The sequence below is a fragment of the Neodiprion fabricii genome, chromosome 3 (assembly GCF_021155785.1).
Source record: "Neodiprion fabricii isolate iyNeoFabr1 chromosome 3, iyNeoFabr1.1, whole genome shotgun sequence".
Classification (NCBI taxonomy): Eukaryota; Metazoa; Arthropoda; class Insecta; order Hymenoptera; family Diprionidae; genus Neodiprion; species Neodiprion fabricii.
The window spans coordinates 2,955,299-2,976,537 of NC_060241.1; the positions used below are offsets into that span (position 1 = coordinate 2,955,299).

General features: G+C 38.2%; 1 protein-coding gene across 2 annotated transcripts in view; it reads right to left on the reverse strand.

The window, feature by feature from the left end:
• Positions 1–21,239, reverse strand: part of LOC124177838 (neuroligin-4, Y-linked) — a 219,233-nt gene that overhangs the window by 10,414 nt on the left and 187,580 nt on the right. For both annotated transcript variants that reach the window (XM_046560703.1, XM_046560701.1), the window contains 4 exons: positions 18,860–18,975; positions 16,706–16,938; positions 9,972–10,184; positions 8,121–8,259 (listed from right to left, as the gene is read on the reverse strand). In XM_046560703.1, the coding sequence (XP_046416659.1) occupies positions 8,121–8,259; positions 9,972–10,184; positions 16,706–16,938; positions 18,860–18,975 (701 nt within the window). The remainder of the gene's footprint in view (positions 1–8,120; positions 8,260–9,971; positions 10,185–16,705; positions 16,939–18,859; positions 18,976–21,239) is intronic.

Here is a 21,239-nt window from a genome sequence, read left to right on the forward strand (position 1 = left end):
TTGAGAACGGGAATATAAAAAGTAAAGGTAAAATGAATTTATTTAATTCTCTAAGATTCTGAAAATATTTAAACCTTATTATATATATATCAGACTTTTTATTATTTTATTAGATTTTTTTTAGCAAATTCAAGCGCAAGATATCGATTGAAATGACGAAATAAAGATGCTGTCCAAGTTTCAGTAATTAATATCAAGGTCGATTGTTCACCTTTGACCTTAAATAAATTTCGAAAGAGTAGATTAGTCATAAAATGAAAACATTCCTTTTTTGTAGATCGTTCAATTCCCTACAAAAATACGTTCCGGTCTTATCGGTACACTAATGCGTTGACGAGTCATAAGATTCCAAAGCTTGAACCACTTTTTTTCATGCCAAAATTTTCAAAATATTGAAAAAAAAAAAAAAACATACAGTCGAATTTTTTTATACAGTCCAATACATATATACATATATATATGTATAAGTAACATGTCACTCGTTTTATTTTCCCTTTCTTTCTCGTAATCAGAGCGGGATTTTTACATTACATCCACAAGCGGATGAATAAATTTGAAAAATTGAGTAGGCGTGTTTTCCCGGCCCGGCGTGACGACGCGTCGATGAAAAGAAGGCGAACGCGGGTTTTGGTATAAGGTGGTTTTCGACCCTTTCGAGCCGTGGTCGACGGAAGGTAGGTATTTATTATTCCATGCCTTCCATTATGGACCCAAGGGCTGGCCATCATGATATTTATTTCAGGGCGCCGCGGACATGTTTAATACATTATACAGAAGAGTGTGTATTTGGCTCATTCAATAAATCATTTCTCTGCTAACATTTCACGCCGCATGGTAGCGTATTTTTTCCTCTCGGAGTCCGCCATCAACTCGGCAGAAGTGAAATAAAATTGGACTCATTTTTTTTCTTTCTCTCTTTTTTTTTTTCTTTCTTTATCTTTTTTCACAGCGAAGAACCGAAGAACGTAACGACGGATGAAAAAAGAAAGCGGAAAGCGAAAATGAACATTTTTTAAATGGTCCGTGTTATATTTTTTTCGAAGATCGGAAATATCTGGGGTGAAAAAAATGAAATTGCTGAAACGGTTATCGATTTCGAAACGAAATTTTTCAAAAATTACTCTCCAACAAATAACCATCCCTTATTCGTCGCTGAATCTCATTCCGTAAGCCGCGAGGTTCACGAACAGCTGTGTTGGTTACGAGACACGCGTCACGGTTGTATTTCGCTTGAGTGACGTGTGTTTAGAAAAATTTTTAACCCCGCTCGATCCCTCGGGAGTTTATCCCTGAGGGGAATCGGGTGTCTCGGATATAACGAGTGCCGCCGCAAAACCCTGGCAGGGTGGAAAAAATGAAAGCGAAATCCGAAAAATACGGCAACAAATGAAACGAAACAAAAAAACGACAGGTATTCATACGCATTAACATCCCCCTTTAGGGATCACCGATAATAACGTAGAGAGTGACAAAATACTAAACGTGACGAGCTTTGTGTATATAATCCGGGAAAAAAGCTTCCCTCGTTTTTTCACCGCCGACCGTGTACCGCAATTTCGTTTTTTCATCGAGCCTCCGGCAGAAAATCAATTTCCAAGGACTCGATACAGTCGAATTTATGGGGATTTGATAAATTGGAACGTTTGTTTTTTTTCCGGTAAACGCTACAAGATCAGTGAAATCGATTCATTTTATTCAAGGTTCGTATTATGTGTAAAAATCTATTAATTCTACATTGGTAAAAGAGTATTTATTTTCATTCAAGCAATTCGCAGAGTCTCTACTTCACACTGTGACAAGTTTCGTTTTATTTCTCACCGTACAGTGACTAGAAATTTTTTGTTGCAAAACGTGTTACAGGTAACTATTTAGTACATTAAATTTTGCGTTCATTGTAAACATATTTCAATCTTGTTTTCAAGTTTTAAAAATCTTTTTCAAATAAATTTAGTCTCAACATTGCTTTATCGTAGCATCGAAATCCAATCACTGCAGTAGTTATAAAAAATACAGTAAGAAGGGGCGTTATAAAAAATAAACTACAAATTTTCTTTGACAAAGTTGATAAACTCTTTATCATCCATTTTGTAACTATGGAAAAATATTTTTCATTCCCGATAAATAATGAATAATATATAGCCCAGGACTACATAATACAAACCACATATCATTACGCAAAAATTTCTTTTTCCCAACATCGAATTACACTTCCTTTAGCTTGATAACCGGTTCCTTTAATTCTTTGACCTCAGATTTCGCCGATAATATTGTCGAAAAGGTAGGAGGTACGAGGTACAAGGTAGAGAAACCCGAAGCTCAATATCGTGGGCTTTGATTGTCCGTCTTTAAGGGTGGTCGTTGTACGAATCCTCGAAAATTCCCTCTCAGGTTCATATCAAACGGATGATCCCCCTCCATCCCCTTCGGTATATTTTTCACCCTCGCGAAATAGTCTCGGGGATATTCCGAAAGCGGAGTTTACTTACAATATAACGAGTTTCCGCCGCGTCCCCGATCTTTGCATATTCGCTGTAAATACGCGCGATTCGCGTCGAGCCTCGACCATTTCAACCCCCGGAACGAGGGATGCGAAGATGCGAAGGTGAGATTGCGAGGGTCCTGCGAATATATCAGCCCCGCAGTCTCAATATCCATCGGTCAAGCATCCGGGCCTTCTTCTCTCGATCGCGTTTAAGACGCACTGTTCAAAGCGCCAGACTGTCACGGGGTAAAAATGCTGAGCCAGGCACCCCGTAATTCTCACATTTCACTTCGTTGCCTGATATCGACGAGGGAAAAATTGCCTGAATATTTCGAACCGCCGTAGATTGCTGAGAAAATACGTAGATCGCGGTGTTTTACACGGTTCTTGAATTTTTTTTTTTTTTTCAACGATCTTTGAATTTACCGCGCTCCAAAAGTCGCGTTTTCCGGTAACCAGTACTAAAAATACTACGAGGATTATAATTTGGGCGAATTTTGCGTAACGGATAAATTTTCTTGTGATTTCGTTCAACCCTTCGAGCCTCATGCACAATGAAAAGGGACATGTGAATATCTTTAGCCAAATTAATTGATACGGAAGGAAAAAACGAACGGAGAAAATGGATATTGAAACATGGAAAAACGCAGGTACATGAAAACAAATTGGCTTCTGTAAAGGAAAAAAGGGTGCGAAAGGAAATCCCGTGGGTACGATACATTGGTAAATTGTGTGATAGCGAAAATGTAGATTGGCGATAAATTCTGCGGGTTCAATATTGGACCGAGAATGAATTTTGGCAATAATTTTTCGCGAGAAGGATGACTTCTCTTTTTCTCAATTCTCGACGCCTCCTCTCCGAGATTTTTCCAATTCGCGTAGACGGGACGGCGTCGAAATTCCGAAAGGGTAAAATTCGGACAAGTCAAAGTTCCGAAAGTGCGAAAATGAGAAAATTTGATGAATGATCGAAGATTTTCAGTTCTGCGAATTTACGGTTCGGTGAAATTTCACCACTCCGATCATTCTTTGTTTCGGATTCTCGATACATTTACGTTTGGAATCGTAGTTACTTTGATTTTCGGTTTTTCAAATAACTTACACCCTCTTGTCGAGTAAACTACGCTGTGCGAGTATATTTCAATTTTTGAAATTTTACTCCGTCGAAACTTTATTTTTCGGAATTTTGCTCCATCGTAACTTTGTCGCGTCGGTTTTCCGATCATTCGAAACTTTGTCGTTTCGTAAGATTTGAATTTCTTTACTTCGAGTCTCGCCAGCAAATAATAGGGAATTAGGTGCTTTCGAAACATTTAAAATTCGTAACTTGAACCCCACCCCGTGAAGACGGTAGTAAAAAATGCGAAAATAACAGTACAAGAGACGTCTGAAAATAATATCTCGAGGAGTCACGAGAGGGAGAAAAAGACGCATATATATGGACGATATACGACGTATTTTACGACATGGAATAAAGCTTCTCCTGGCGCTATCAACCGGTTTTGATGCCTGCAACGCTACGGCGCATCCTTATGCAGAATCCTAGACGCGTTACAGGGCCGCTAAAATAGAGAGAATATATTTGCAAGGTATGTGACGCCAACGATCACGATGCGACGCAATTGTTCATTTATCTCCGCAAAACGAAGCCGGGCTACTTTAATGCTTTTCTTCCGAAAATAGATAAATCGCGCTGCACTTTACTCGACCGTTTCGATAAGAGGCATGAATTTTATGCCGACGGATCTTGACCGTTGACATATTTCTCATTTTTATTCGAGTCACATTTAGGTTAACGAAACTTCTCGTTTCTCTGAGTTTGAAACGAAAAATTTTCTTTTTTTCTTTCCTTGTCAAGAAATAAATTGGCTTTTTTCACGACGACTTTTGTCTCAAACATCTGTCCGAAGTACATAAAACTTTTTAATCCGATCTGTGAAAAATACTTGAAGATTTTGACTTGCGAAACTATAATCGAGCAAACTTTGTAGCGTTTTTCTTTTTTTCATCCTCTTTTGTGAGAAGAGATTTGTAAGATGTTCCAATTCTTACCCGTTGCTTGCAAATTAAAAAAGTCCGGTCGAAAAACGAAGAAATGTTCCGGCTTGTTTTATTTTTTGAAAATTTTATCGAATATTCTGGAAATTAAATTCAAACCGGACGATGAGCATGAAATTTTATAACATCTATTCGACAATTATTTACCAGAGAAAAATTTCATTATTCAACAATGTTCATTATTAATCATATTTTTTCTCGGTCAAGATCGTCGATTTTCGTTTTCATTTGAATTCTAACCAATGGTTAAATGTTCAAAGTCTAGAATAATGGTGAATAATTATTCCTTCATAAAATATATCAACGCAAAGGTGGCACGAAATCCGTGAATATCGTCGTTTAAAGTAAACCGTGTATTTCTCCCCTTTTCCATTTTTTTTTTCTTTCACCGTCATGTAGGCGGGAAGAATAATCTCCGAGAAAAAGAAAGAGAGAAAAAAAAAACCGTACTCACTGCCCGACGTGATAATAATAACAGTACTTGCACACATACATACAAATGCATAAATATACGTACATATACATATACATCTATATTATAACCATGACATAAATTAACGTCAACGAGTTTTACAGTCGGAATAAATTTTTTTGCCCTTCTCCTGTTAAGGTTGCAATTTTTTTGTATTGTTTTTCGTATCTTACCGCGGTTGCGTATTTCATTTTCTTTTTTTTTTTGTTTTTTTTTTTCATGCCTCTTTCCTCGTCGAGCCAAATCGTTTAACCGATAGGGTAAAAATTTTCCCTCCGTACAATTGTTTCTCAGACGAAAAAAGAAATGAGCTGTTCTTTTTCATTAAAATGTGAAATATCGTTTTACACTGTAAAAAAATAGTCGCCGATTTTTAACATAGTATTTCGACTAAATGCGCGTATAGAAAATTGGTATCAGAGAATAGAAATTAGGTAACAAATTAGTCGAGTCAGTGCGAGCAATGCATTCAGTCTGTAAACTCGACCATTGAATTCACGGGCAATAAGGGGATTAATTAATCGGTTCGTAATTAATTTTCACTGATTGACGTGACCTGGAGCAAAATTTCCTTCAGGAAGATCCGCAACAGCGATTCCCTGAGGCGATTTCGCGTCTATAACGCGTGCAGTTAATTTACTGACTTTGAACAACTCGTTCGAGATTTTAAGGCACGTTGTAACATGCATATTTATTCAAGCTTAATGATGTCTGCGCGATTTCCTTGTCATTTATATACTTATTGTACACATGCATAAAATATCCGATAACGTGGAAAATTATGGGAAAAATTGTAGGGAGAAATGAAACGAAGGACCGAGGAAGAAAATAAGAAGTCCCGGAAGCTGAACGTCTTCGTAATTGGATACCGACACACGTCAGTTAAGTCAAGGTATATTTTTCCTCTCTTTCCCTCTACGATCTCGCTTCGGAAGCTTCTTCTGACTTCCTTTTCTCTCTCTAATTTTCCGTAAAGTCTTCTTCTCTTTTTTTTTTTGCACTAATAGTAGCTAGTTACGAGTAAAAGGACTAGAAACGGATACAATTTTATACCGTAGAAACAGAATAGCAACAGAACCGATTCTAGTCGCACAATTTCTATACCGACATTTTACCGACACTTAGCCGAGACACCAACCTTTTTCTAGGATATTCTTTCAGATATTTCTAGAAAAAGGTTTGCGTCTCGGCTAAGTGTCGGTAAAACGTCGCCACAACTATTTGTGTTCAGAACCGGCTTTGCTGTTCTACTCGTATAGATTAGCGGCTGAACAAAAGGACACAAAGAAGAGGAAAAAAAAAAAAGAAATAACAAAAATACCCAGAGTCGAGGAATTCTCGTACGAAACAAATGAGAATAATTTTTTACACTAAAATTATACGGACGATTTATCTGTCTCATCCGCTGCAAGCTCGTTGTGTGAGTAAACGATTCGTCTTCGTGGGTTTTAAACGCGGTTAAACACAAACTTTAAAACCCGATAAACAAGCCTCTGAAGTATCGCTGCAGGTTCTGCATGGCTACCAAGCGTGCACGGTAAGTATAACAAGAGGAGATGGATATAATTTATACCGAGTAATATGTGTATAATATATATATATACATATTATACATAGACATACGTGCCGTGAACAGAGTTGGAAATCAGAACTGCGGTAGTATAACTTCTGATATAGTTTCCGCGGCGGGATCAGATAGGGAATAAGTATCAGAGCTATATATCAGGCATATTGCTGCAGCCCCCAACGCAATCGGGGAAGTCGGTGGGGAGGGGGGGGGGGGGGGGGAGGATGTTCCGGATGCTCGGAAATTAGGCGGGAAATAGCAGGGCGGCTCGGCGGCGTCACGGATGAGCGGAAATATGAAGGGAAAAAAAAAACAAATAAAACAAAAAAAAAATAAAATAAAAAATTAAAGGTTAAAAAAGGATGAGGAAGAAAAAGAATAAAAGAAAAAAGAGAAAAGAAAAATGAGAAACGAAGAGGAAAAGCCCGAGGGGAAAAGCAGGAAACGGTGAAATTCTAACTAGCTGACGATTTATGATATTAGTTTTACTCGCCGACGGGGTAATTATCACATTTCGTTTCCTCCGGTAAACCGTCGAGATTATTTATACGTCCTAATATTATATCTATATATCTATACGTGTATGTGTACAACACGTGAATGCAGTTAAATCGTTCGCACTCGTGTTACGTACGTACGTCGGGTAAAATTGAAGAGAAATTATGTAACTGAAAATCACGCATAAATATACACCGAGAGAAATTTTTAGTTTCGTTTACCGTTCAGCCCTTAACTATTTTCATTTTTTACCACAATCGATAAAATATAGTTCTAGGTACAAAATGAAAATCAGTTTTCTAGCTTTTACCAGAAAGTCTGTTATCCGTTGCTATTCTTTCTCGTTACGATCGCTGTTGCTATATTTTCTTGCAACTTTTGCGAAAATTGAACGCTTTTGCAAGAATGAATTGACGTTAAAGCCTTGTTTAACTAAAAAAGTAGAGTAAACCGAACAAACTGATTTTGCGTTGCGATTACCAAAAAAGGATCGACGATAGCGCAAAATGGTTACGCGTACCTCGTTTTTCGTAATTACAACAATATTCGAACAGTTCTTTCAACGATACCTGTTTTACTCAATTTTTCTAGTTACTATAACGAATCAAATTTTCCTCAGTGTAAGAGCATTGCGAATGTCAGAAGTAAGAATTTTTGGTCCTACGATTATACCGTTTTGCTCGTGGAAAACTCGGAAATCGCTTCAACAATTTCTCTAAAAAGTTGGTGAGTTTCTAAGTTCAACCGATTTTCGAATTAAAAATAACTCAGGAGCAGCCCGTCCAATTTCGCTTAAAATTTAACTCGTTCTAAGCTAGGACTAACCGCACGGAATGCGACGATATTCACAAAAATTTGTTGATCAATTCTCGAGATTATCGTCGGAGAATAAAATTCGAATGATTTTTAAACCCCAATACGTCGATATCAGGCGAAAGCTCGAGTCAAATTCCTAATATTTCGTTTATAAGATTTTCGAATAACTTCACTTCATTTATCCGAGGAACTACTCGAAATTAAGTAACATCAGGTGTTCTACTCACTTGGGGATAATCGCCGAACTTTGTTTGATAGTCGAATACGTAGAGGTAGGAATTCCGGTGCGTTTGACTGTGAAGATCCGCAGTCCGCGTTGCTGGAGCGACGGTATTTGCATCTCCCAAGGCTTCAACGGTCTCGTCTCTGCAATTATGTGCGTCAAGGATGTAAATAAATGGCACAAGCTCGTTGATTGTTCGCTCCGAATTTCGCTTGACTATGTCATCATTGCCGCTGGACGGTTAATCGAGTGAGAAATCGAGCGAAGAAAATTTGTTCGCCCCGAAAAGCTTTGCACGTATTTAACTACGGTTCTCCCTGCTGTTTTTTTCTTTTTCTTTTGTTTTTTTCGATTTTCGGGCAAGGGTTACGTTATTGTTTCTCAAATTTTTTCTCGCTCGTTGCAAATCGGACGGTATTTTTTTTTTTTTTTTTTTCCTCGCCTGTAAAAATTTTCCAAACTATTCTGAAATCTCGAAATAAGGTGTTCACAAATTATGTGATATGTTTCGAAAGATCGTGAAATATTCGAAATTACGTTGATAATATTTGAAAATTTGATCACGTCGTTTGAATTTTTTAATTCTTCAATTGTGAGTAGAATTGACAAAAGTTTTTTTTTTTTAAATATTGCAAAGTTTGTGAAAAATATAGACTAAATTATTTTGAAATGCTGCGAGGATTGGAAAAATGCTAGAATATTGAACAACGAATTTGTTTGATATTGACAGTTTAATATTTTCAAATATCGTTGATTTTATAAAATCTTTGAGGAAACGAGTTCAACCTTTTCGAATGTGAGAAACAATAAAAAATAAAATCAAGAAAAAAAAAAATAAATAAATAAACAAACAAACGATTCAAAACCGAAATCCGAACAAAAAATTCGAGGGGAATTCAAAGCCTCGTTTACAAAGCAACGAAATACACGCGAGGATCGATGTTTGAACTGAAAGTAACAAAGTCAACAGTCAGGAACATGTCACACGCGTCAAGTATTACAAATGGATATTCGGTGGGATGATTACCGGCCTACCAGTATGCCTACCTCATATCAAACGTTCGAAAAAGGGTGAGGATTTCGTCGAGAGAGTTTTCACAGCTGACACGAAAACGTGTCCGATAAATGAGGTTAAAACGCGTAAAACCTGTTTCAAACAATATATAGAGAATCAGAAACAAAGTGTAACGAACGAAAGCATTTTCAAATAACGAATAAACAAATCTGGCTCTGAGATTGACGAAGTTGAATTCCGTTAAAGAGTTGAAAATTGACTCGAAAAGAAACAATCAATTCAAAATACTGTTTCGCTGTTTTCTTCAAAAATTGTGATTAAAAAAACTGTACCCGAAATAGAATTTTCGTTATTACTTCGATTCAGTTTCATTTTAATTGCGGATCACGTAAATATTACAACGATTAAATTTTTTCCGCGAACTTCAATTTACCGAAAAAATCAAGTTTGGTGAAATCTATACCCGTCATATAATGGGGAAATCTGAATGCTTCGTTTATCAAAAAAAAAAATATATATATATATATTCATGGTATGTCGAATTATTTCTAAACACAAAACGATTTATTATTTACCGAAATCGGACGAACCGCAGGAATTTGGCATTGATTAAAGATGCTTTATGTAATTCGAATTCTCTCAAATTATCCATTTTCCAAACCAACTCAGAGATTGATTCGGCTGCTCAAATAATCTATTCTAATAATCTCTTTCCGACTGTTTTCTTTTTGTTAAAATTTTTACCGAACCTTAATCACCGATGTTGTAAAAATTTCCATGTTTCACTTAATTTCTGTTCAACGTCACTCACTTCTCGTACCACGAAATCTTTCCTCTCACCTGATATTTACAGGATGTTGAACCGGCCTCTCCCAGTCCGTGTACTCGTTTATAATAGTGGCCAATATCTCTGGCTGATGATAAGTGTAAGTATTGCGAACGAATTCTCTCAGTATCTCAGTCCTTCGGTCAGCCTCGATTCCATACTGCGCGTTTTCGGCCGTAAGATAAAAGTACGCTTCCGATTTCACCACTCCGACCATAAGATCGTACCTGAAAATCAAGGAGCATTGATTTATCAAAACTTAGCCTCGTCGTTTCATCTTCAAAATTTTCTCCGTCCTTTCATAGAGCAAAAAGTATCGAAGAAAGACACGAGCGGAATTTTAAGAACAATCAGCGTCGTTTCAATGGCCAACAGTCAAACGGTTCGAGAACAATTTAGAATAAATGTAACTAAATATAATATCCAAATTTCTGTAATTTGTTAAATTTCTGTCACTAAATATGACACAAATTTTTTTAATATTAAAATTTGAATTTTCATGTGTCAAAAATTTATTTTTTACTTGTAATTTGCACATTTTCTTTCGGTGAATAATACGTTAAAAAATTGTTAAATCAAACGAAAAATTTTATTCGATCTACCGGGACATTTTTTTTCTAACCCGTTAAGGTACTGCGCTAATCGAACTGCGCAACAGCTGTCGTACATTTTGCCGTCCAAAGTAAAGTTTCTTCGACATAGAAAATGTATACATGTATTTGTATAAGTTTGGCCGCGCTGCTCGACAGAAAGTTTTGGAAGGAAAAGGGAGGAAGAGAAAAGAAATACCGAGTATTATGTACACATAGGTCTAAGAAAGTCAGGGACAGTCAGGGTGCAATACCGTTTCAGGCTTATGTATATAATATATATATATATATATATATGTATATGCATCTATAAATATGTATACACGTATGTATGTATAAATATAGAACATACGTTGTACCAACTACTATTCAAAGACCGAAGAGCAGCAGGTTTTAACTCGAGTATTCATAGCTGTTTGTTAAGGGTATGTACGAAGTTGTGCTTCCTCTTTTGCTTTTTATTTTACCATCCTTCCCCGCTGCCAACCTTCTTTTTTCTTTTCGTATACCTTCTAGTTCTACGCTCGAGTAGCGCCAACTTCAACCCTCTTAAAGGATCGTCGCATCGAGTTACCGCACAGAATTGTACGTTAAATAAATGTAAAAAAGTAAACTTGTTGAGATTTTTATTCTTGAAAATTGAAATCACAGAGAGAAAAAAAAGAACGAAATGTTGCGGAGAAACAAACCTCAAACGTATACGTGAGGAATTCCATGCGAACCCGACCAGCGTCTGATTTTTTCACTAGTTTGTAACTTTCTTTTAATTTTTCTGCAATTTTTTCCAAATTTTTCATACAGCTACCAAATTACTTATGATTATTTAAAGTGATTTGGAAAATTCTGAAAAAATTCAGGATACCGTTTCGGAGTTTGGACGATTGTATCATAGAAAAAGTTTGTAACAAAATAAAAAATGGTGAAGATCAGATGTTGTCGGATTCGTACGGAATCTTCCATATATTTTGGAATTCTCTATATATATACGGCAGTGAATAATTCAGTTGAAGTAATTCCGACGCTTTTATTCTACGGAAGGGCGGGGGTAAAAAAAAGGGAAAATGAGACATCGCGACGGGGAAATTGAATCAATTGATTGTGAGACGAGGTTATAATTTTTCTTTCTTCTTCCTCTTCTTATCGCTCTCCGCCTTTTGTCAATACGCAGACCGGTTAGCATGACAGCATCTGCACAGGACGGCGAAATAAAGGGAGAAGAGAAGCAGGAGGGTGGCTGATTTAACTGGGTAAACTCAATTTCCCAAGATGTGTATAAGCAATATCGCGTCGCGATACGTCGCCAGTAATACGTTATATATGTATATATATATATATATATATATATATATATATATATATATATATATATATATATATATATATATATATCTAGATATTGCCGGTTTCGATCATCCGGAAATTTTGCACGCGTTGTCGGTGTTTCCTTTTTTCTTATCTCTTCTTCTACTTCTTCTTCTCCTTTCGTTTTGCATGATACTTTCAAATGTTTATTGGTTTCTTTTTTTTTTTTTTTCATTCTTTCCAGTCTGCACATTATTTCTTTGCATTTCAAATAGAAAGAAAGAGGGTAATGACGAATTTTCTATACTCACGTCTTTCCTTTTATTCGAAAAAAAAAAAAAAACAATAATTTGTTATTCCGATTCCGCGTATTGGATGTTATACCTGCTTCGGAAACTTTCAACGTCGTCACGCGATTCTCAAATTTGTCAAAGATCCGACGTTGCATTTATTTTACCGATAATAAGTGTGTACGGAATATTTTTGAATACGTTACAGAACTGTAATCGTTGAAACGATGATCGATCGATATCATCTGTTATTCATAAATTCTAGAGAGATTTGAAATTTTTTTTTTACGAATTAACATGCATAGCAAGCCGTCCGAAAGTAAGGTTTTGAAATTTTGAATACTCGGTATCAAAGTTCAATCTGTCTATTAACTGTTCTGTTCACATGAATTGATTATCATCTCGACTTAAAGTGATTTCTGCCTATCAAAGGGAATCTACAGCCTAATTCCAGAGTTACCCACCTTACTTCTCGCTTCTGATTCCCAATATTCCCGACAGTGAAATAAAAACATTCGAGGAAATTGATCAGAATGGAACACAAAGAATCGCGACACCCTGAAAGTTGAAAGAAAAAGATAAAAAAAAAAAACATAAAAATAAACCACAGATTACAGTATGAATTGTACGAGATGAAAATGAACGACGTGTTCATCGAGTTATTTTATATGAAAACGGCTCGAATCAGATTCCGTTCAATTGTGGATATCGGGTCGGGGAAGCGGAGGGCCGAACGTCAATATTCCATTGGAATAGAATATCTTTTCCAGGCAAATAGATGGCGGGATAATAGAGTTCAATAGTTCAATAATTCCAATTCAGAATACGTGAGGCGATGGCAAAGAAGGCACCTCAGATAAAATTCAATCGTAGGATTTGCGACTACGATATATATATATACATACATTATAGGTATCTATTCCATAATCTATAAGATATAATATTGTCGGTATAGATTTTCACAACACGATTGTAATATTTATTATTATTCGTCGTGCGTAGCAATAAAAATTTCCATTGTTTCAACGATGTTCAAAATGAAAGACGAAAGACGTAAAAGGGCGACGACTGAATTTTCATTTTATCTTCTCTCGACTTTCCGTTACATACAATGCATTTACACATACATGTATATATGTGTTATATGTGTATATATGTATATATATATATGTATGAAAAAGATTGGAAAGAGGAATTTTGCCCGGTATTGAAGCTGCAGGTGCCCGCCGTTCTAAAGGCTAGACGACGAGCTAGGTCAGTTACTCTATGCGAGCCGAGGCCACGTTTAGAAAATTTATATTCACGCCTCGCAGTTCGCCACAAAGGTAAGAGGAAAAAAATGAGATAGTAGAGAAAAGAAAAACGAAATCATAGGAGGTAAATGGGGAAGAAAAAAGTAACCTGAATAAAGAAGACGAAGAGATGTGAGGTGAAAAAAAAAAAAAGAAAAAACAACACACACGCGCGCGAAAAAAAGTTGTTAAAATAAAGTAAAGTAAACCTCTCGCCGCTTTTCACGCGCTTGCAACGCGATGACGAAGTTGAGGTTTTCATTCTCTTCGTTTTATCCGTCCAGGGTCCACCTGCACTGACTCGCAGACACGGATTTTCACACGGAATTCAAACCCGGGGTTATAGAAAAAAAAAAAAAATAAAAAAAAACCAAGAAAAATACTCCGGATGCGGATTTTAGAAATTCTTATTATACTCACATGTATGTTTCGTTCTACGGTATCAAATTGCAGTGGGCGAAAGAGAAAATTAAATCAGGAGCAGGCAAAAAAACAAAAACAAAAAAAAACGCAAAACATGTATGCAAATTTTATGGATTCTCCTGTACGCTTGTGTTTAATAAAAGAGAACGGTGGAATTTGTTTCACAACTTCGTACGAAAAATTCGTCAAGTTTTTTGATAACTTTTTGAAGAAGATAAGGAAAAAAAAAAAAAAAAATGCACGTATAAATAAGCAAGACAGAACTGAAATAGAAAAACTTTCCCGCGAGTCTTGGTTAGAAATTTTTTGTTCAACTTTTGTCGGTAGAAAATTCATTTTATTTCCCCGTTTTTCAGTAAATTTCACATCGAGATGATTAGTTTTCGAGTCGAGTTTCTTAAATTCGAAAAATTGAAATTCTAGCTAAAACAATGAGTATCAATCGGCAACGCGTGCAATGAAATTAATTTCTCGTTGTAAGATTTCGCGGTAAAGGCAATATTTATTCTTACGGAAACAGTTATGCAGAGATGGAGGAAAAAGAAGGAAAAACACGAGTTACAAACAATATCCGTAACGTTAGCTAGCCAACAATAACACGGATCCTTTCGGAGGTAACGAGGTTCGGTTATGGCTGTGTGTCCACCGATCCCTATACATGCCCCATACAGGCTAGAAGTATACTCGCGGCGTGCGATCTTGCAGTTAATTTTTACGACAATTTTTCCTACCACCCCTCCGACATCGAAGCAGCAGCAGCAGCAGCAGCAGCAGCATCAACCGGCCTTCGTTAACTGTATTTTTCTACTGTAATCACGCCTCTTTAGGTTTTACGACACTCGGTATTATACCTACTCTCATCCCTCCCCCCCTTTTTTTTTGTCATTTTACAGTTGAAACGAAGGCTTCGCCTTTTTTACAAACCTACTGAAATTTTTTCACCCACACAGCGATACCAACTTCCGGTAATTCTGCTGCTGCTGCTGTTCCCGTTACTACTGCAGTTGAAACGAAGTTGCGCTTTTCACGTTCAGAGGGGTAAAAAATGTATACACGATACACGCGGAAACAGAAGAGAGAAGAAGGGAGAGGGAGAAGATTACGAAGCGAAAAAATTCACCCAACTGTAAGACTAAAATTCAGTCGGTTAGCTACGCTGAAAGTGATAAGAAACAATAAAGCGAAATAAACGAATTAACCAATAAAATCTGCGTAACGTAAGAAAATAATAAAATTTGCGTAATGATTTTATTTTTTAACAATTATCAAGACACTGTGAGAAAAATCGTTGGAAACAAACAAAAAAAATTGCGTTTCCTGTCAGACGAGATGAAATTATCAATCGCTTGTAACTCGCGTTAAGATTACAGATTATATCCGTGTTAAAATTTTATGAACTTTTTTTTTTTCAATGACTTTTGTACAGTGTCCGTCATTGTATCTGCACACGGATAAGTTTCGTTAGATAAATATTAACGGGTTTGCGGAATGCCGGGTATATTATATTAAACGTCATTTGTTATCGGGTGCGCCTGATTTACCCCCGAGGGTTGGATGGCGCTAAAATTTTCCCCCGTAGCATAATATAGACCTCCTACATATGTATATTGATTGATCTGATCTGGCTCGGTTTTCCAATATCGGCCGACGCCTGGCTGCTCGTTCATTTGTGGAGTTTAAATGACAGTCGCAGCACCAGCAGCAGGCTGCTAGAATTGATCTTTAGATAGCGTACGTATCTCGATCCCCCCCCCACCTCCCCTTCGCCGGGATGCGATGGAACGACGACCCAGATTTCAGCGTCTCTCTTTTACGTGTGGGAAAAAAAGCACATCGTGCAAGCTCGCCGATCGAAGCCGTATCCGGCTAACGCGAATCCTTCATCGTCGTCACGTCGTTTGTTCAATCGCTGTCTCTCGGTTTTTTTTTTTTTGTTTCTTTGTTCACAACTTCTGTCCTAAAAAATTTTTTTTTCTTCATTTTTCCTTCCATTTTTTTTTTTTTTTTTCTCAATTCAAACTTGCAATTATTTCCGTACGCCAGGTAATAATTGCCACGCGTCTCGTTGTTATTTTTCCAACTCGAATCGGACGGTGATTGTTTATTTATTTTTTTTTTTTTTTACTCGATACCTACCACCGGTTACACAGGACATACAGCGATATTGCGAAGCTTCAAATTATCAAAGCTTCTGCAATTTGATTGCCAATTTTACAACGGCATGTTCCGTACACATCGTTCATATTACGGCCAATTTGCCGCGGTCGTTGTCTTTCTCTTTGCAATTTCGAAACCCCGAAGTGCGACAGGTAGGTGAAATTCAATCGCGGGCACAATAAAAAAAAAAAAAAAAATACGGTTGTAACAATAATGGTAATTAATGAACGGAGCGGTAACGATCGCTAGCAACGTAAAAGGGTGCTCCGATATTTCCCCTCGGCTTTGAAGTGGACACGGTTGGAATGCACTCGCACGTCGTGTCTGCTGTTTGATTCAATTATTATTCACCGGCTGCAGATTCTCTGCGAAAGGCGAGGAAAAAAATTCATTTCATTTACCGACGAGGAAGAGAAATTTTTCGCTGATTGTACCAGAACCTCTTTTTGCCTCTTCTGTTTCATTGAAATTTATAGGAAATATATTTCACCGCGAACTTGTCTCCTCAGTGTCGAGGAATGATAAAAGTACGTAAAAAAAGTAAAAAAAAAAAAAAAAACAACCCGACACTGTGCACCAAAGTTGATGAGAACTGTCGTGATTTTCGAATCGGAAATTGCAATAAAAATTGATTCTCTTCTTATGGTGTCGAAAGGAAAGGAAAGAGAAATATAAACGTGACATATAATCTTACCTCGACAATTTGGCGACTACGTCCTTCCTGAGCAGGATATTGTTAAGGGTGTTTATGGTGTCTACTTGGAGGGTAAAATCCTGGTCGTCGGGATCACCGGGGTCTATAACGACGCCATCGATGGAGGGGCCGAAGGCAGGGGCGAAGGCGAGGCCCTGGACGGGGGTTGATAAGAGTGCGTTGAGGGGGACGTCCCTCAAACACCTGAGCAACGCCTGCGGATCGCCAGCGATCTGAAACACCGTATTATGGATATTCATTTTTGTGAAAAATTTCTTTTTTTTTGGGGGATTTACTCCACGCTGCACGGAATTCCTTGAAACCCCATAAGGATTTCCAAAACCCCATAACAATTTCCGAAACCCCATAAGACCCCCATAGAAATACACCGTAAGAATCATCGAAACCCCATAAGAATTTTGGTGTTTTAAAAAATCATGTCTCGTTCCTACTATAAGTCTTCCTCAAATTTTCATAAGCGAATGGAGTGTGACTGATGCTAGTGATAATAATAAAATCAACAACAACAACGACAACAGTTCAATTATACGAATATAAAGAAGCGCTGGGAAAAAGGTTTTTCAGTTTTATTGAATCGCGACGAAAGGGGACGAATAAATTGTATGATCGGGGAATAAAAACGTAAAAACGCGGATGATAAACATGGACAGGCGAAAAAGAGAGAAGAAGGAAGAGAAATAAGTGACGAAAAATGAAAAGTCGAACAACCCGATAAAAACAGGTAGGGAGCGAAGATCAATATTTACTCGAAGTGTACACAAGGGGGTTAAATTATTTCGTCGTCGGTTGTAGTAAAGAATCGCTTTACACCCGGATGATTTCTATTCCGTAATTAAATCTCGCTTGGAGCCGTCATCCGCAGAAGCTTGGTGGAAAAAATCCCGTGGGAAATTCTTTGCAGATATAACAACAACAGCAACAACAACAACGTTAGACGACAACGTCGACGTGGAGAGATTGAGTGAATATTTTATTTCAGTGTCCCCGGGTGGGTTTGACGTTTAAATAAAAATACAAACGGGGGAATGGAAAAGGAATTAGGGGTAGATACGGTAAAGAATAAAAAATGAATGATTCGAGAGAGAAAAAAAAAAAAAAAAAAATTAAATATAATAAATAACGTCCGATTCCGACTGTCGGGGATTTATTGATATAACTACCGTTCGCAAAACGTCGTACAACTGCGAATTGCATATTGTAATACACGTGCGGTTGACTTGACATTTAGGGTGAAAATACATATAATATTAGTCAAATCCGAGTGCCTACAAACGATCGGAGTTGGAAATCGGCGATAGGAACGCGGTGAAATTATACGGGGCACATGTGCGCGTGTGTTGATAACGCTATTGTACAATAAACGAGAGATTACAGATGTAGTACGGTGCGTATAAGAGAAAGGGACGCGTTCGGATCACCCATTCGCCTTGTTTAACAATTGTCAGTCGAATGGAGAATATCGTTCGATTTATACGGAATACCGATTTATACGCACTGACGATTTTACGGCACGTTTCGCTTTACTGTCGAATCTCGAAACTACCTGCAGCCGCTCTTTTCTCTATTTCTCCAGCAATTCGCTGTTTGTAATTCGTTTAGAATTGAACGATCGCAACCAGGAAATAATGATTGATGATAAAAAACTAAAAAAAAAAAAAAAAAAACAGGGTGAATTGGGGATGGTTCAAAAAATTCGATATACATTTTAATAGCAAGTATTTTTTTTTTTTACAGTTACCTGAGTCAAGAAGCCAACATAGAAAATAATCACAAGCTAGACACAAGAAAAATAAGAAAAAAATTCTGGATAATTTGTGTGGTTTCTTTGCCAAACAGTCTAAAATCATGACAGGCGCGAACAAATCTATTTCGATGTACCCAATTTTGCGATAATTTGACTATTTATATACATCGACATGCCAACGTCAATATCTTTGAATATTTGGTCTCTGAAGTGAAAATGAATCGAATGAAAAATTGTGCGAGTAAAAGAGTTACAAGGATGATGAAAAAAAAAAGAAAAAAAAATCCCCTCCTTCGGTTTCTTCTCTAATGTCGTGACGTTTACAGGTCGGTGCACCTCGACCTAGTGCTACATATGCGGATGATAATAAATCGATGGGGTCAACTTACCGCAGAGCAGTTGAGATGCCTGGCGACTTGCATCGCGTATCCAGCAGCCCCTCTTATGAGGGCCCAAGGAGATAACGCGCTGCCGGACATCAGGATGCCACGATGAAAAAGCAGTCCTGGAAACGAAAGATAAAATCATTAGCAACATAACCGCGATCCTGAATCGCGGCAACGATGTTTTTCATTTTTGTAATCGTTTCAGCCAAACCAAAAAACAAAAAAAATAATAATTCGCTAGAATCGACTGTTTGCCAATTTTTCGCCAGTCCGGACATTTTCGAACCGTCAACTCTGTTCATTTCGAACTCGATTGCACCGAGGGCGGAGAAATTTTGGGGTTTTCGGTTTATACCTCGTCGGTATTCGAGCGGTCCGGGTGGTCCCGAAGGGGTAAAATTGTGTTCGAGAGGCTGGATCGAGCCGGTGTACTGATTGTGTTTGGTTAGCCATTTGATGGAGAGCGCGTTACGCGTTAGGGGGTTTAAATAATCCCTCTCTACCTCGGGGCTGATTAAAGGATCTTTTTTACCGGCACGTAGTCGTCGTCGTCGTCGTCGTCGTCGTCCCGGCGACTTAACCATAGGTTGTAAAGCGTCTTGGTCACGGCCACGAGGCTGCCCGGTTGTCCAGCCGTACCCTTTGTCAAACGCGACGGTAAACACAAGCCATCCTGCAGTGGCCGTTAGTGTTGCCGAGCATTAGACCAGCCGGAGTGAGTAACCTCGGATAACAATGAGCCATTATCCGCCCTCCAGCCTGAGTTATGGCCGGTTGAACCACCCTGAGCCACGTATTGACAACGTGTATCCCTCAATTCGTGCCTCCTCATCCGACTCTCCCCCGGATTCTCACTCATAATAGCGCTCAGGCCTAACCACCCTTCGCAACCCAACTTCGATGATGATACACACCGCGCTGTTTCAGCATCGTCCACTACCAACAAACGCGTCTTACCCTCTTTGATTACATTGTCACAAGTGGCGGAGGGACCATGATCTGCGTCATCCTATCGCAGTTGCTGTTGTGGCCTGGTCAGCTTATTAACCATTGAAACGCGTTACACCGATTAATATGCATGCCGTGGGTATGTGATCAACGGTACGTCGATGCAGTTGGGTCGGCTGATGGTTATTGAATGTACTCAGTAAAACGTGTCCTTGCTTTATTATTCATTGCCAGAGAGATTCACAGTTCTGCGGACTGCCTTTTACTGATTTCTAATTCATCCCGATTGCTTTCAAAGACTCCGACCATATCACGGTGGTCTTGGACCACTTGACGTGTTACTTTAAGGCAGCGTTAACACTGCTTTGTGCGAGTTTGCGTCGAATCGAAAGACTCGACGCTAACCAAACTCGAACGTTTTGGCACGTTTCGTTCGGTTTGAATCTTTCTCTCCATCTCTCAATCTTTCACTCTCTCTCTCTCTCTCTTTCTCGAGAAAGAGAGAGATATCGAGATAGACAGAAAAGGCGATAAAGATAGGGGGATATAAATCGAAGAGGAGGGGGTGAAGACGCGATGGTCGCAGAGGGTCGGGATGGAGAATGATAAGAAAGAAGCCAACAAGCGAGAGACGTTCGACAATAATAGCCGAGGCATATTTCTTGGCGAAGCAGCTCGACGTAGTCCTATAAAGGTTGAGTCATTTCCGGAGGATAGAGAAAAAGAGAGAGAGAGATTGAGCGGCGGGAAGAGAAACGAACAAAAGTCCCCCCGCTAAACGGTATTGGCGTAACGGCATAGTCCTCGAATGAGAAAAAAAAAGGAATGAGAATAAGCTGGACCGCGAAAAGAAAAAGAAACAGAAGGAAAAAAACACCCACACATTTCTCGAAAAATGACGCTCAGAAAAAGCGATGCCAGGAACGTCAGACATTTGTACAATCTACCCCGCACGTGGCCAATGAATGCGGGAATGAGATAAGAGTTCCAAGTACAACCGAAGATCTCCTGTCTTCTCATTTCAGTTTTTACTTATTGCCCGCTGTCCATTCTTGCATCAAACCATATACAGTCTGACTTCAACAATTCATAATCCAAACGTATCAAATGTTCTTTTGTGAATTTCGAAGACTTGAAATGATTTTCAAGATTGATTTCATATAGTTCTGGATTGTTTAAAGTCCGTTCATCCATCGATAGTGATATATGGCCGTTTCTGTGTACAAATCCCGATATCGACATTTACCGACATTTTAGCCACCAGACAGCTCGGAATTGAACCCGGGTTTTTGTCGGAGCTGTGAAGCGGCTAAAATGTCGGTAAGATGTCGGTATCGGGATCTGTACGTAGAAAAAACTGCGATACATCCTCACTTTCATTACTTCGTGTAATTCGTCCAAATTGACTCGTTGTGAATTCTCGCAACTTTTCCGG